The 16,333-nt window shown below is 43.5% G+C and overlaps 1 protein-coding gene across 2 annotated transcripts in view; it reads left to right on the forward strand.

The window, feature by feature from the left end:
• The window catches only part of OSBPL10 (oxysterol binding protein like 10), a 324,062-nt gene that overhangs the window by 232,719 nt on the left and 75,010 nt on the right, over window positions 1-16,333 (forward strand). For both annotated transcript variants that reach the window (XM_049871176.1, XM_049871175.1), the window contains exons 5-6: window positions 1,423-1,633; window positions 11,636-11,790. In XM_049871176.1, the coding sequence (XP_049727133.1) occupies window positions 1,423-1,633; window positions 11,636-11,790 (366 nt within the window). The remainder of the gene's footprint in view (window positions 1-1,422; window positions 1,634-11,635; window positions 11,791-16,333) is intronic.

Consider the following 16,333-nt stretch of genomic DNA (forward strand, 5'->3'; position numbering starts at 1 on the left):
TATGTGAAGGTGAGAACTCTCCAAACCGTGTCGGTGCAACGTGTCTATTAACACTGATTTTTTAAACCTTTCTGAAGTAGCAGCACCAGTTTTGGTAAGTAGAGTTGCAATGGCTGAATGTCTTATTTTAAGCAGACAACTACACAGCGTGATTAAAAAAAAAAAAAAAAAGGTATTTGTTATGAAAGGAAAGAGAAAAACAAATCTGAACATGGAATGAGTTTTGTGTCCAAGTCTGGAAACATGGCCACTAAGTAATTGTTGTTACCCCAGCCGACAACTTCATGATGGCAACAGGGATCCTCCAGGGATGACAGTGCCAAAGCAGCAGATAGACGTTGCTGCAAATTAAGGATGGCTTTTGTGGGGGGAGCTTGAAGAATGGTGGACTGGAGCCCAGAGAACAGGATTCTGTCCCTGCTTCTGGTGCTAACCAGCTCCGTGACCTTGGGCAGCTTGCTTTCTTTAGGTCCTCTTCTCCTCGCTCAGGGCGTATTTGCTAAGCATGGTGCTAAGCACTTCATGTACAGCATCTTGTTTAATGAGATAAGTTGTAAAACGTGAGGGGGATGAACTTCACAAGATAACCATTAAAGTCCTTTTCTAGTGCCCAGCTCCTTTCTCCTTGATTTGTGAAGTTAAAGATGCAATTAGACTATCTCTTGTCTGTAACTTAGGAGTTGGAGCCAGGACATGAAATATGATTATCTTGGATTGTATTAGCTTAAGCCATGGACCAGAACTAGAATCTCTGTGGGTTTTTTTTTTTTTTTTCTTCTTCCTTCTTTCTGACATCTTATACAGTGTTAAGAAAGTCAAATTCTTTGGGGGTATTTTTTTTTTGGAGAGGGTGTGGTGGTTCTGTACTGGCTTCAGTGTGATCTCCCTACCCTAGATTTCACTTCTCTTTTTTGAACTTTGAATGGGACTGCCAAGGAGTCTAGAATTGGAGTTAGAAGGAAAGTGAAGAATTAATTTTGCTCTGAGACAAAGCCACTGGTGCCCCCACAATCTCAGATGACCTTCCATAGTAAAAGAGCTTTAAAGTGGTCACAAGGACTTATGCCTTTAATGTATCTGTCATTCCCATATCTTCTGAAGCTCTGTAAAACCACACACCCAGATGATCCTGACGGTCCCTTTCTGCTCTAATGTTCTAAAATTCTCTTTTGATTAGATTTGCGGGTGTGTGCAATTGACAGGCAGTGGTTTGGATAGACTTACCTGGTAGATTTCACCCAGGACTGCGTCCCATCAATGAGCATTAAACGTCCTCTGAGCTGATGCTCAGCTCACCCCTCTGGGTGATGATGGTTTCTCTCGCCATGTTCATCCAGTTCCATGGTTTAAGCGCGGGGCTCCAAGGCTGTTGAAAGGAAGACTTTCGACTCTCACTTCGTTGCTGTATTTTGCTTCTTGTAGATGATGAGCCAGGTAGAAGGACAGCAGAAGAACCTCGTGCATGCCATCGAGTCCCTCCCGGGTTCTGGCCCCCTCACTGCCTTGGACCAGGATCTGCTGCTCCTGAAAGCTACCTCTGCTGCGACCCTCAGCTGCCTTGGCGAGTGCCTCAGCTTGTTACAGCAGAGTGTACAGCAGTTGGGCCAGCACAGCCACAAGCCAGGGGCCTCAGGTAAGAGTCCCAGTGGGCGCTTCGGTGTTTGCAGTGAGTCCTGTCGGGTCTCTCTGTGTGTGTTTCCCATTGCCTTCCTCCTTTAAATCAATCCATTCATCCACCATCCATCCACCTATCCTTTTTCCCAAGTGTCTTGCCATCCACTCCTTCTTCTTTGCTCCCTACTCTGGCATATTTTTTTTCTTTTACAAATTAGAAATTTAACATCCGGTTAGAAATTTAGCTGACCATGTTTTCATGAATACTATGGATTTGTTTCAGACTTGCTGGCATCACATTATAGATTTCATTCCACTTGTTACTTTTTTCACTTGGCATTCTATTTGTGGAAACCCTGGTGGCATAGTAGTTAAGTGCTGTGGCTGCTAACCAAAAGGTCAGCAGTTCAAATCTACCAGGTGCTCCTTGGAAACTCTATGAGGCAGTTCTACTCTGTCCTATAGGGTTGCCATGAGTCGGAACTGACTTGATGGCAGCGGGTTTGGTTTTTTTTTTTATTTGTAAGATCCATTGCTATGTAGCACCCCCTCCATTAATTCTAACTGTGCAGACTTCTCCATCGTGTGAGTCTGCCATATTGTACCAACTGCTCTCTGATGACGAACACCCACACTTCCTCCAGCTCTCATCCCTGCTGACCTCGCTGCAGTGAATGTCCTCATGCGTGTCCCTCATGAACCTTGCGAAGACTTCTCTGGAATACAGACCAGAAGCATTTCTAATTCTTTATCAGTGTGTTAGAAATTATAATTCACTCCCTAATTATGCCTCAACCTTTTTAGAGGAGAGTTTAATGAAAAAATTAATTCATTAATAAAGGTGAAAATAGCTTGAGGTTGTCCATGTCATATATAATTATTAAGTATTATAATTAACAGAATAATAGAAGCCTCACTGAGCTTTGTTGCTCAGAGATCACTTAATTCATGAAGAAATGAGGGCAACATGGGTGATAAAGTACAGCTAGGATAAGCGATGGTCTTCATATTTCATGTTTTCCTCAATTACTCTTTGCTCTCCATATCGCTGAAGGTTAAAAGTCATGGTTGGTTTTCCAGAGTAGATCATGTGGGGTAATTTGGGTTTCTTCTTATAAATGTACCATCATTTATTGAGCTCCGGTCCTGCCACTGTTCGGCCTTTGCTACACGTTTTCTGAAATCTTCACGAGGTAGATAGTATCACACCCATTCTTCAGATGTGGTGCTGAGATGCAGAGAGGTTAAATGATTTGCCTGAGGCCCTTGAGTAACATGGCAGAGTCAGGCTAGAGGTGCAGGCTTCCCACTGTGATATCTACCTTCCTCTGCTTGTGGTTCTTTGTTCATCCAGAGCAGGCCATCGAGCGGGCTCTGGGTTCTCCATACTGGGACCAGGAATACAGTCTGCTACCTTCACAGTTCTCTCAGAGCAGGGATATTTATTTTATTTTATACAGTTTCAGACTTCCAGAGAAATTGCAAGAATAGCATCAAAAATTTCCGTATACTTATGTCCGAATTCCCCAGATGGTAATGTTTTAAGATACTTGTTTCATTGTTTTCCCTCTAAGTATATAAGCATATTATAATTTTTTAACCACTTGAGTAAGTTGCAAACATGATGTCCTCTCACCTTTAAATTACTTCAATGTTTGTTTCCTTAAAAAGGACACTTTCCTGTATAATGCAAGTGCAGCAAACAAAATCAATAAACTAACGTGAACCCAATCCTATTTCTGTATCTACAGACTTTATTAAATTTCGCCAGTGGTCCCATTAAAGTCCTTTATAACAACAACAGCAAAATTTCTGCTGCAGGGTCCAATCCAGGAAAGAACATGTGTGTATTCAAACACAGAGTGAAAATGCCAAAATCTGGTTTTCTGCCTTTTCTCATCTTTTTCAGTCTGAAAATGAAACCCTGATCCTGCAACTCCAGTGAGACTCCTTGACATTTCCACATTAGAACAGATCCTTAGTGACCGCCATTTGGGCACAAATTCAGAGCTAAACCTGGAGGCTTTTCAAGGCTCTCCATGGTCTCTCTCCCCGTGTCGTAACTTCGAGCCTCTGCCACCTCATAGGCTCATGCCGAGAAAGAATCTTTCTACTCTAGATACGAGCTTGACCATTTTCTTATTCCTAAAATTATCCCCTTAAAACCTCTTTCCTCAAGGCTGGTCTCTAGCAAATTTTCAGTTTCCTTTTATAGTGTTCATTGAGCCTTTGGTGTTTTTCTGTGGGTGGTTTACACTCGACTACTAACTAGAAGATTGGCAGTTCAAATCCACCCAGAGGCACCTCAGAAGAAGACGCTGGGGATCTACTCTGTAAGATTCCCATAACCAGTTGTTGTCGAGCTGTTCCCAACCCATAGCAACCTAATAGGACTGAGTAGAACTGTCCCATAGGGTTTCCAAGGAGCAGCTGGTGGATTCGAACTGCTAACCTTTTCTTCAGTTAGCAGCTGAGCTCTTAACCACTGCGTTGTTGAAAACCCTGTGCAGTACAGTTCTACTCTGTAACACGTGGGGCCACCATGAGTCGGAATCGGCTCAAGGGCAACAGGCTTTTGAAGGGACAGAAACTAATGGAGGAATTTCAGATGTGGTGACAGGTTGAAATGAGAAGTGTTTGGGAGGAGGGGAGTCCAAGCAGAGTCCCTGACATTGTGCCACTTAGAGTATTACCTTCCTCGTGGTCCCTTCCCTCTCCCCATTTCCCCATCCCTCTTCCTTTTGGCCATTTTGTATTCCAAGGAACCTGGCTGGAAGCTGGAGAATAGGGGAAGCATGAGACATCACAATGGCTAATTTGTTTCCTTGTCTTGTTAACCCCTATGAAAGTTATATTCCCTATAACATAGCCCCTTCAGTTTGAAAACATTCTGCATGTATTTGTTAAATCCATGCCGTGCACTGGGGAAAAAGCTAAATTACTTCCTGCAGCCACAACATCTCAGCTGCCTGCAGTTAAAACAGAGTTCCGGAATCTCAAGCCAGCGGAGTGAGAACGTGGCAGCTCTGGGAATATCGGATGGGATGCGTTTGTGTAAAATCTCGGGGCTCTCGAGGTTGATAAGAGCTATCGCAGCCTGACTACCACCAATAAAAACATAATGGTTATGCCTAAGGAGAGCCAGGCTGAGCTGATGAAATAAAAATCTCATTAAAGTAAAACCCTGTCTGGGTTTCGTGTGAGTGTTCAACGGGCCGGGAGGTCCAGATTACCCGCAGCAGACCCAATATCCATACCGATTGTTCCTGCTTAGAGCTTCTTTGCTTTCTGACCCTTGCTCTGTTTTTTTTTTCTACTAGCCCTTTTCTGAATCAAAAGTTAATTTGTGGTCTTGTAGCATTTGATCTTCTGTAGCATTTCATTCTGACTTCCAGGGAATAGGTTGGCTTTGGAGCCTTTGGCTAGAAATGTTGTCTGATGCTCCTTTTATTTCAAACACTCAGCAACTAGACAGGCATCTGAAAGTACTTCCGTATTCATCTGCCTCCCATCTGTGTGTTTTGACTCACAGACCTTTCCTTGATGACATCTCTAAGATATGTCGTCGTTGTTAGCTGCCATCAAGTCAGTTCCGACTCACAGCGACACTATGTACAACAGAGCAAAACACTGCTGGTCCTGTGCCAGCCTCATGATGGTTGTTATGCTTGAGCCCATTGTTACAGCTACTGTGTTAGCCCATTTCGTTGAGGGTCTTCCTTTTTTTTTTTTTTTCGCTCACCCTCTGCTTTACTAGGCATGATGTCCTTCTCCAGGGATTGATTCCACCTAATAACATGTCCAAAGTATATGAGATGTGGTCTCGCCATCCTTGCTTCTAAGAAGCATTCTGATTATACTTTTTCCAAGACAGATTTGTTCGTTCTTCTGGCAGTCCATGGTATATTGAATATTCTTCGCCAACACCGTAGTTCAAAGATGTCATTTTTCCTTCAGTCTTCCTTATTCACTCTCCAGCTTTTACACACGCATATGAGGTGATTCAAAGTACCATGGCTTGGGTCAGTTGCACCTTAGTCTTTAAAGTGACACCTTTGCTTTTCAACACTTTAAAGAGGTCTTTTGCAGCAGATTTGCCCAGTGCAATGCATTGTTTGATTACCTGGGTGCTGCTTCCATGAATGTTGATTGTAGATCCAAGTAAAATGAAATCCTTGACAACTTCAGTCTGTTTTCCATTTATCATGATGTTGCTCATTGATCCAGTTGTGAGGATTTTTGTTTTCTTTATGTTGAGGTGTAATCCGTACTAAGGCTGTAGTCTTTGGTCTTCATCAGTAAGTGGTTCAAATCCTCTTTGCTTTCAGCAAGGAAGGTTGTGTCATCTGCATATTGCAGGTTGTTAAACAGTCTTAGTCCAATCCCAATGCTATATTCTTCTTTCTTCATATAGTCCCCCTTTTATAGATTGAATCGTGTCCCCCCAAAATATGTGTTAACTTGGCTAGGCCAGGATTCCCAGTATTGTGTGGTTGTCCTCCATTTTGTGCCCTGATATAATTATCCTATGTGTTGTAAATTCTAACCTCCGTGATGTTAATGAGGCAGGACACAATCCACAGGATTAGATTGTATCTTGAGTCAGTCTTTTTTGAGATATAAAAGAGAGAAATAAGCAGAGAGGAGAGGGACCTCCTTCCACCAAGAAAGAAGAGCTGAGAGTGGAGCATGTCCCTTGGACCTTGGGTCTCTGTGCTGAGAAACTCCTAGATGGAGGGGAAGATTGATGACAAGGACCTTCCTTCAGAGCTGACAGAGAGAGAGAGCCTTTCCCTGCAGTTGGTGCCCTGAATTCGGGCTTCTAGCCTCCTAGACTGTGAGAGAATAAATTTGTTTGTTAAAGCCATCCACTTGTGGTATTTCTGTTATATCACCACTAGATAACTAAGACACCCCCTAAGATAAAAACAAAAAACACCTGTTGCTGGCGAGTTGATTCCTATTCATAGCAACCATATAGGACAGAGTAGAACTGCCCCATGAGGTTTCCAAGAAGTGGCTGGTGGATTTGAACTGCCAGCCTTTTTTGTTAGCAGCCAAGCTCTTAACCATTACACTACCAGAGCCCCTATATAAAAAAGCCAAAAACCAAACTCATTGCTGTCGAGTCGATTCTGACTCGAAGCAACCCTACAGGACAGAGTAGAATTGCCCCATAGGGCTTCCAAGCAACAGCTGGTGGATTTGAACTGCTGTCCTTTCGTTTAGCAGCCATAGCTTTTAACCACTATGCCACCAGGGTTTCCTTATGGAGAGGTTTGTAATTAAAATTAATAAAGTAACTTGGTGATGTTATGTGGCTCGCTTGCATTCTTGGTGTCTACTAAATCCAATTCACCAGCTTGGTGGAGGCAGTTGACTGCTGGGGGACTTGAGCATGTGTTTTTCCCAGCCTAGATGTGTGCCTCTAATTCTGCCAAGAAAAGGCACACCCGTGCTCCCAACTGGAAAGGCTGCGTTCCTTGGGAGTCTGGGTGGTGTATTAGTTTCCCAAGGCTGCCATAAGAAGTTACGACAAACCAGGTGGCTTAAGACAACAGAAGTTTATTCTTTCACAGTTCCCAAGGCCAGAAATCCTAAATCAAGCTGTTGACAAACAAGGTGGTTCCTCGTTGGGGGCCAGGAGGAGAATCTGTTCGATGCCTCCCTCCTAGCTTCTGGTAGCTGCCGGCGGTCTTTGCCATTCACTGGGTTGTGGCAGCCTAACTCCGATCACTGCCTTTGCGTCACGTGTTGTTCTCCCGCGTGTCTGTGTGTCTGTGTCCAAATACCCCTCTTATTATAAGGATACCATTCATACGGGAGTTAGGGCCCTCTCTAACCCTGTATGACATCACCTTAACTTGATTACATCTGCCAAGATGTAATCCAAATAAGGCCACATTCACAGGTTTCAGTGGACATGAATTCTTGAGGGACACTATTCAACCCTGGTGGCACAATGGTTAAGAACTCAACTGCTAACCAAAATGTTGGCAGTTCAAACCCACCAGCCACTCCTTGGAAGCCCTATGGGACAGTTCTACTCCGTCTTATACGGTCTCTGAGTCAGAATCGACTTGATGGCAACGGGTTTGTTTTGGGGTTTGTATTCAACCCAGTTACAGAGAGATTTATAATGGTGTTGGGGTACAGAGTACTGTCTTCTGTGTTTTCTGGTAGCTACAGACCTTGATCCAGGGAATATGGTTCAAATTCAGAGCAGATACCTATAACCAGACAAGCACATTCTAGCGCCAGGTAAGAAGTGGGTGCCAACAGGATGATTAACGCAACGCATGTTTAGGAGAGGACCCTGGAGCCAGCACTGTCAGAGCAGGTGATGGTAGAGTCTTGGGGAATCCCTGTGGTTGACACATGTGACCTTGGGCATAAGTAAGAACAAAAGAGCTGACGACATGTATTTGAAGGGAGGAGGCCAGAGCAGAATTTAGTATGCTTTCCTTAACTCATCCTTCTAATAACTTTTTCATTTTCTTATAAAATTTGTGGAGCTCGAGTTAAATAAGCCATTAGCATGGGTGTTATGGATTGAATTGTGCCCCCCTCCCCCAAATGTGTTGGAATCCTAAACCCGGTAGCTGTGGGTGTGATCCCATTTGGGAACACTGGGAATAGGGTTTTCTTTGTTATGTTAATAAGCCCATATTAGTGTAAAGTGTGTCCTAACTCTAATGGCCTGATGACTTTTGAGGTATAAAAAGAACAGTTTAGATACAGAGAGAAGCAAACACAGATGAGGGAAAGTTAGAGCCTTGTGCATATCGCCACGGGACCAAGCAACAGTGGGATTACAGAAGCTGCGACAAGTATCTTCCCCTAGAGCCGGTGCCCTGAATTCAGACTTCTAGCCACCTGAACTGTGCGAAAATAAATCTTTGTTCTTTAAAACCCCCCACTTGGTATTTCTGTTACGGAGACTCAGACAGTTGGCCTTCTCATTTTGGAGTTTGGCGAAAAGAGTCAAAAAGCCGAGATGTATGTTCTTAGTTTTTTTTTAATTTTTAGGAGGCTGTGAAACTCACAGTCTCTGAAATTGACAATCTCTAAATGTATTAGTAGGTGCTCATTCATCCCTCAGTTATTTATTGAGCTGATACCCTGCCCCGCCAGCCTGTGTTCCTAGGTCCGGGGACACTGCCACAGGCAAGGGCAATATTGACCTTGCCCTCAAGGAGCTGACCTTCTGGGGTGGAGAGAAAAACAGTAGCCAAAGGAAGTAGGTGAATTCAGATAGTGCTGAGTGCTGTGACGACCGTAAGCAGAGCCATGTGACCAGAGAGCGTCCTGGAGGTGCTACTTTGGCTCAGGAGGTCCCACGAGGCCCCTCTGAGCTAGTGATGGTGGAGCTGACCCTGAGTTCACACAGGAGACCTCTTCCACCTCCATGTAGATGAACTTGGGGAGAGGAAAATGCACCTGCAAAGCCTCTGAGGCTGTAATGAACTTGGCTCATTCAAGAAATGGAGAAAATGCCCGTGTGTTTTGAGCATAGCGAGCCAAGGGAGAGAGGAGAGAGAGATGGTGTTGGGTAGGCGTGTGGCCTTGGGAGGTAAGCTGAGTAGTTTAGATTTTATTCTGATTGCCGTGAGAAGCCATTTGAAGCTTTTCGGTAGCAGAGTGATGTGATCTGATACTTGAACTTAAAAAGCCAAAAAAAAAAAAGATTCTTGAATAAAAGTATACTTTTTTGGGTAATACAGTGCACACTAACACATCCATGAGCACACATACACCCCTTTGCAGCTGCCTGTTATTTGGTTTCTGTGAACTAGATTCCCTGGGGGTGTTAAAAGTTTGGGATACTTAGAAATTTTTCTTTGGGTGACTCTAGTGAAAAGGCTGACAGAACTATTTTAGGGCTAAAAGGTCGAGTTCTAATTCAGACAAGTCAGCCTCCACTTCAGCCTACGTTTTATTACTTATTCTCGTTAGACTGAGGTGGAATGTGCGTCTCCTCTTACCATCCTATTAGCTTCTTATTCGCTCCTTTGAAGAAGGGTTTAGAGGAGGATATGGACAGCTTTTATTTTCGTAAGCTCCTTTGTGTCTTCCTCTTGTTTCAAAATAGAAACTTCCTTACCTGCATTTTTTGGTTTTTGTCTTCCTTGTTTTCATACTTTTTACTTTTGACCTTGTACGCAGTGGGCCCCTGGCTGTGTGTGGTAGTTGTGAGATGTCAGGTGTATAATAAGATCAGTTCACCTCCTCTGGGAGACCTGGCAAGAGCAGATCAACCCAGCGGGGCAGGTACCTGAGATAGACCATGTTATTAGCACTTGAGGAGTCGTTTATCCCCCAGTTCCATGAGAGAGAATGGTACTATTGCTAGGATAGTACCAACCAAAGATAAGATTTCTCTCCTGGCTTCTGGGATTAATGAGGGTGGGGAGAAGAGGGGAGGGTGGGCATAGAACCACAAACAGGGCATCCAAGAGATACAAGCAAATCTATAGACTGTAAATAGCTGAATTTGAGACCTGTTCATATTCTAATAAGGAGACCTGGTGATGCACTGGGGCTGGGCTGCTAACTGAAAGGTTGGCAGTTCATACCCACCCATTGGCTCTGCAGGAGAGAAAGACCTGGTGATCTGTTTCCATAAAGGTTAAACCAAAAAACCAAACGCATTGCCATGAGTTGATTCCAACTCATAATGACCCTATAGGACTGAGTAGAATTGCCCCATAGGGTATCTAAGGCTATAATCTTTACAGAAGCAGACTGCTACATCTTTTTCTGATGGAGTGGCTGGTGGGCTCAAACTATTGACATTTCGGTTAGCTGCCAAGTGCTTAACCGCCACGCCACCAGGGGAAACCCTATGGGACAGTTCTACTTTGGCATATGAGGTTGCTGTGAGTTGGCATCTACCCAATGGCACCTAACAACAACATATTCTTTTTTTTAATTTTGCTTTAAATGAACGTTTACAGTTCAAGTTGGTTTCCCATACAAAAATTTATACACACATGGTTATGTGACCCTAGTTGCTCTCCTATAGTGTGATAGCACACTCCTCCTTTCCACCCAGGTTTCCCGTGTCCATTCAACCAGTTCCTGTCCCTCTTTGCCTTCTCACTTTGCCTCCGGACAGGAGCTACCCATTTAGTCTCATGTATCTACCTGAACCAAGAAATACACTCTTCACGAGAACCGTTTTATGTCTTATAGTCCAGTCTAATCTTTGAAGAGTTGGCTTTGGGAATGGTTTTAGTTCTGAGCTAACAGAGAGTCCGGGGGCCGTGACCTCTGGGGTCCCTCCAGTCTCAGTCAGACCATTACGTCTGGTCTTCTTTACTAGAATTTGAGTTCCACACCCCACTTTTCTCCTGCGCCGTCAGGGACTCTCTGTTGTGTTCCCTGTTAGGGCGGTCATTGGTAGTAGCTGGGCACCACCTAGTTCTTCTGGTCTCAGGCTGATGGAGCCTCTGGTTTATGTGGCCCTTCCTGTCTCTTGGGCTAACGTTTTCCTTGTGTCTTTGGTGTTCTTCATTCTCCTTTGCTCCATGCGGGTTGGGACCAATGCATCTTACATGGTGGCTTGCTAGCTTTTAAGACCCCAGACACCTCTCACCAAAGTGGGATGCAGAACATTTTCTTAATAAACTACAACATATTCTAATACAGAATTGTATAAGGTAAAGAAACTCACCTCTGATTACTTGTCCCATTGTTAAAAACCACCAAAAACCAAACCCATGCTGTTGGGTTGATTCCAACTCATAGCTGCCCTATAGGACAGAGTGGAACTGCCTCACAGGGTTTCCAAAGAGTGGCTGGTGGATTCAAACTGCCAACCTTGCAGTTAGCAGCCATAGCTCTTAACCACTGTGCCACTAGGGCTCCTCCCTTCAAAACAAGTCCCATTTAAACCCACCCTGCATTAAGTTGGGCCCATTTTAAGTAGGTCTCCTTATACAACAAGGTACAAATATTTCTTAAGCTATAAATGTTTAATTTGGAAAATACTTGGCATCATTCTAGGTCTTTATTTCAGAAAACATCCTGGGATGGCACGGGCCCAAGTCACATTCCACAGAGCAGCTGAAAAATGGGACCCTTGGCTCTTTGCCATCAGCCAGTGCCAACATAACCTGGGCAATTTTACCAGACTCAACTGAAGACCATCAGTCCTTACAGCCAGAGCCGGAGGTAAGCTAGCCGTCCTCTCTCAGTGCGTTCATGGCTCGTGTTATTGCTTGTTTCGAAATACAGTAATTATATTTGTAACTTGCTCATCTTGGTGTTTTAAGAGAAGACAAATTGTAAAAATGGAAGAATGGCCAGGAGAGACAAACTCTGCTACACGCACGCTTGCCACTTCTCTCATTCTCGTATCTGGCAGCTGCCGAGGGTGAACTGTTGATCCTGCAAATGAGGGATCTCCTATTTTCATTGAAATGGGGGTCATTTTAACTTCTAGTTGGAGAAATTCCACCAGGCCGATGAAAATGATGCCTGTTGACGTGACGGGAGCAGTTACAATATATGATGGCAGTCCATGCAGAGTAACGGCTTCATGGTGTGGTTCATGCTAACGCAGCCCCTGCCTCACACGCTTGGCTGCTGCACGCTCAGAAGCAGCCCAGGATCCAGGGGGTGGCGGGAGGGCAGTGGCCAAGGCTCTTGGTAGGTGCGAAGCTGCAGCCCAGGCTCAGGCTGCAGAGGATAACTGCCCGGCCTTGTCAGGGAGGAGCAGCCCCTGTAGATCTTAAGGACCAGCCAGGCTCCTCTCGTTAGACTTGATGGACATTACGTCGTCTGCCCACACCGCTCCCCGTGTAACTGCCTTTAAGCGACAGGCCCAAAGGGAGCCAAATGCAGTGTTTCCTTTCATCAATTTTACTGTGTCATGAGTGAGTTTTTGGTTCTTCTCTTTATTTTGATGCATATGTCTTCTTGACATGGTCTCTTGAACTGGACTGAGACCCACTTAACCACAAGTTTGAGGGCGTTCTTAATTTTAATCGAAATTGTTTTACCCTGAATGTTATAGAGCACTCACAAAATGGACTTTGTAAACTTGAAAGGCCCAAGGCAGCTTCTTCAATCAAATGGTCTTGGTTACCAGTCACGTTTTTTTCTCTAAGCTTCATATAATTGTATTTTCACAATGACTTGGTAGGTTAGCTCTTTTAGGGGCAAGTGAATCTGCTTCACTGCACTGGGTTTTATTAGTCTGCCCACAGGTATTTAATTAGCATCTTTAAGGTGCCTTAGCAGAGTCTGAAGGGAATAAAACCAAAAAACTCCTTGCCATCGAGTCGATTTTGACCCACGGTGACCCTATAGGACAGAGTAAAACTGCCCCGTAGGGTTTCCAAGGAGCAACTGGTGGATTTGAACTGACCTTTTGGTGAGCAGCCGAGCTCTTAACGACTGCACCACCAGGGCTCCATGAAGGGCATAGGGAATGTGAATTTCTAGAAGGCATTTGGCTTCAACCTGTATAAAGAGTTTCAGGTTGAAAGAAACATTCAGCTGATGTATAGGTGAAGTGGAAGGTAAGTCGGTGACTTTGTAAATGGTAGGAGCCCCGTTGTCATGTTGCTCCTTTGGGAGACTCAGCTGGGTTGGCGTTTGAGGATGGCTGGCTGCTAAAGGGTTGAAAAAATGCACTATCCTTTTTCTCCTGGAAAAGAGCCTTTGTAGGCTCACACTGTAATATATGTATTTCAAGTCTTGCTCTAGAGGGAAATTAAGAGTAGAGAAATGAGTTATTAGATCTTCAGAAATCATTTTTTGAATCCTCATTCCCAGCAGCACTCTGGGACAAAACCAAACAGGTTCCATAACCTAATAAACTTACTTATTAGAGCTGGTTATTTTAATCCCTTACTCTCTGAATTCTTCTTAGTGCTCAGCTTTTCCCTGACAGGTGCTTCCTCTTATTTTTGAAGCTTGGTTGGTGTCTTAGTTATCTAGTGCTACTATAACAGAAATACCACAAGTGGATGGCTTTAAAAAAGAGCATTCTATTCTCTCACAGTCCAGTAGGCTAAAAGTCTGAATTCAGGGCGCTGGCTCCAGGGAAGTCTTTCTCTCTCTGTCAGCTCTGGAGGAAGGTTCTTGTCATCAGCTTTCCCTTGGTCTGGGAGCATCTCCGTGCAGGAACCTCAGGTCCAAAGGACACGCTTTGCTCCTGGCCCTGCCTTCTTGTTGGTACGAGGTCCCCATGTCTCTCTGCTTTACGTTTCTTTTTTATATCTCAAAAGAGATTGGCTTAAGACACTATCTAATCTTGTAGATCTCATCAATATAATTGACACTAATTCATCTCATTACCTCATAGTGATAGGATTTACAACACATAGGGAAATCACATTAGATGGCAAAATGGTAGACAATCATGCAATACTGGGAACCACGACCTAGCCAAGTTGACAGATATTTTGGGGGGACACAATTCAATCCATGACAGATGGCCAAGTCTCTTGTTTTTTCATAAAATTCTTACCCTGTTTGTCTTACCAGTCAGTAGAGTTGGCAGAAAATAGTACATAATGGCCCATGAGGAATAAGTAGCTCTCAAGTTCAACTTTTAAAAAACACCCCGAGGACTAAGAACTAGGGAGATATTTTTCCCTTAAGTTAGGAACAATTAATTTCTGGTTGTCATTTTTGCCCATACTCCTTTTATCAGAGTAATATTATAAGGTTGCTGTTGTTGTTAGGTGCCGTCGAGTTGGTTCCGACTCATAGTGACCCTATGCACAACAAAACGAAACACTGCCCGGTCCTGCGCCATCCTTAAAATCGTTGTTACGCTTGAGCTCATTGTTGCATCCACTATGTCAAGCCACCTCGTTGAGGGTCTTCCTCTTTTCTGCTGACCCTGTACTCTGCCAAGCATGATGTCCTTCTCCAGGGACTGATCCCTCCTGACAACATGTCCAAAGTATGTATTATATAAGGTATTATTTCATAATTTTTTATAGCAATGACAGACTTATGGAGTGCGATGCCGCTTTGATGATTTTCTGAGGAGAGAGAATTGAAGTTCTTTTGTGGAGGTTCCTCTCATCTTTTCCAGTGACAGCTCTGGTAGATGATTCTTACAACTCTAACAGCTAGCGTTGGTTGGACGCCATTTTTCTTTTAGGCCCTTGTGCTTTGTGATATATCTTTCTTTTTGTCTTATTAGTTGAAGAAGTTAGCAGTATCTACCCAATAATGTTCCTGTCAGAAGAAGGAAAATGTTTTCATTGCTTCCCTTCTCTACAGTTTGGAGAATTAACCCAAGAAGGAACGAAGTGAAATTAGTTCTAAAGACTAAAATTTCCTTAGGAGAAGGTTCCTTAACGCTTTTGATATATAGAATATAGTTATTTATGCAAGGAATCTGTTAGGCAACTAATTGTAGTTACGGTTTAATGGTTAATATGGTTTAATTTAGTTAAGCAAATTATTTTCTTCTGGTTTATTGTTTTAATAATGTTATTTCTTTGGGGGTAGTAATTAGGGTACAAAATGTTCCTCCCCTCCCCTGATTCTGGCTTATAAAATAACTCACAGACATCTGAAAAAGGAAAGCATTTTCGAGCTTAACCTGTTTTAATTCTCGGAAGAACTGAAGCTCTAAGACCAGTGTGTATTTAATACATAAGCTAAGAGAGATTTGTAGTTGGGTCTGTTATGAAATGATGTGATCTTAAAATTTTATTCTGCTGGAGCTGGAAGTAACTAAATGTGAAAATGAAACATTCTTTCGTAATAAAATGAGTTAGGATCTTGGGTTTATCCATTAGTGGAACAAATTTTTAACTCTAACACCATTTGAAACGGAAATTTAGATAGAAAGGGTTTTTGTTGTGCTTTCTTATTTGAAGAAGGCTTTGTTTTGGGACACGAAGGATGGTCATTATGGCATATACTGTGGGCTGGCTCTCTCGACCTTCATTCCACCTTCCTGATTGGAGAGACTGAAAACCTAAAAACTCCATGTCCCAGACATTTCTTGGAGCTAGGTTTTTACATGCAGAAAGAGTGAGATGCATTTGTGTGAGATTTGGAAGCCTGAGATGGAGACCTGCTGCTGGTGGGCAGGGCTGTGAGGACATGAGTATTTAGAAGCAGTTGCAGTGGTCGAACCCAGTGTTCTAGGTCTTAGTGCCAACTGCATGGGTGTGAGAAGCCATGTGCCCATGGCGGCAGCAGCTTCTCCGCCTTTGAATCACGGCTACATATAAGGAATTCCAAAGTCTGAGGAGCTGCTGACTTCTTCCAGTGGTTCTACAAGCATCTACTTCTGCTATCAAGTCCTTTTCCAATGAAAGCATCTGAAGCGGGTTCTGCTTCCTGCACTGGATCAAGAGCCCAGTGGTGGGCTGTTGGGATGGGAGAGCATAGTGCTACCAGGAGACCCATTTTGAATGAAAGCTCATGTGTGATCATGCGTATTTCTGGGAGATAGATCTGAAGGAGAAAACCTTACATTAAAAAGAAAAAATCAAATTTATTGAGGTATAATTTGCAAACAATGAAATTCACCCTTTCTAATGCAGTTCTCTCCGTTTTGCCATCACCCCCCAGAATTTCCCCATGTCCCATTATAGTCAACTCTTCCCCCCAACCCTTGGCCACCACTGATCTGTTTTCTGTCTCTAGTTTTACCATTTCCAGAATGCCATATAAATGGAATCATTAGTATAAGACCTTTTGCTTAGTGTAATACATCTGAGATTTATCCATATTG

This window comes from Elephas maximus, chromosome 27 (genome assembly GCF_024166365.1).
Source record: "Elephas maximus indicus isolate mEleMax1 chromosome 27, mEleMax1 primary haplotype, whole genome shotgun sequence".
Classification (NCBI taxonomy): domain Eukaryota; kingdom Metazoa; phylum Chordata; class Mammalia; order Proboscidea; family Elephantidae; genus Elephas; species Elephas maximus.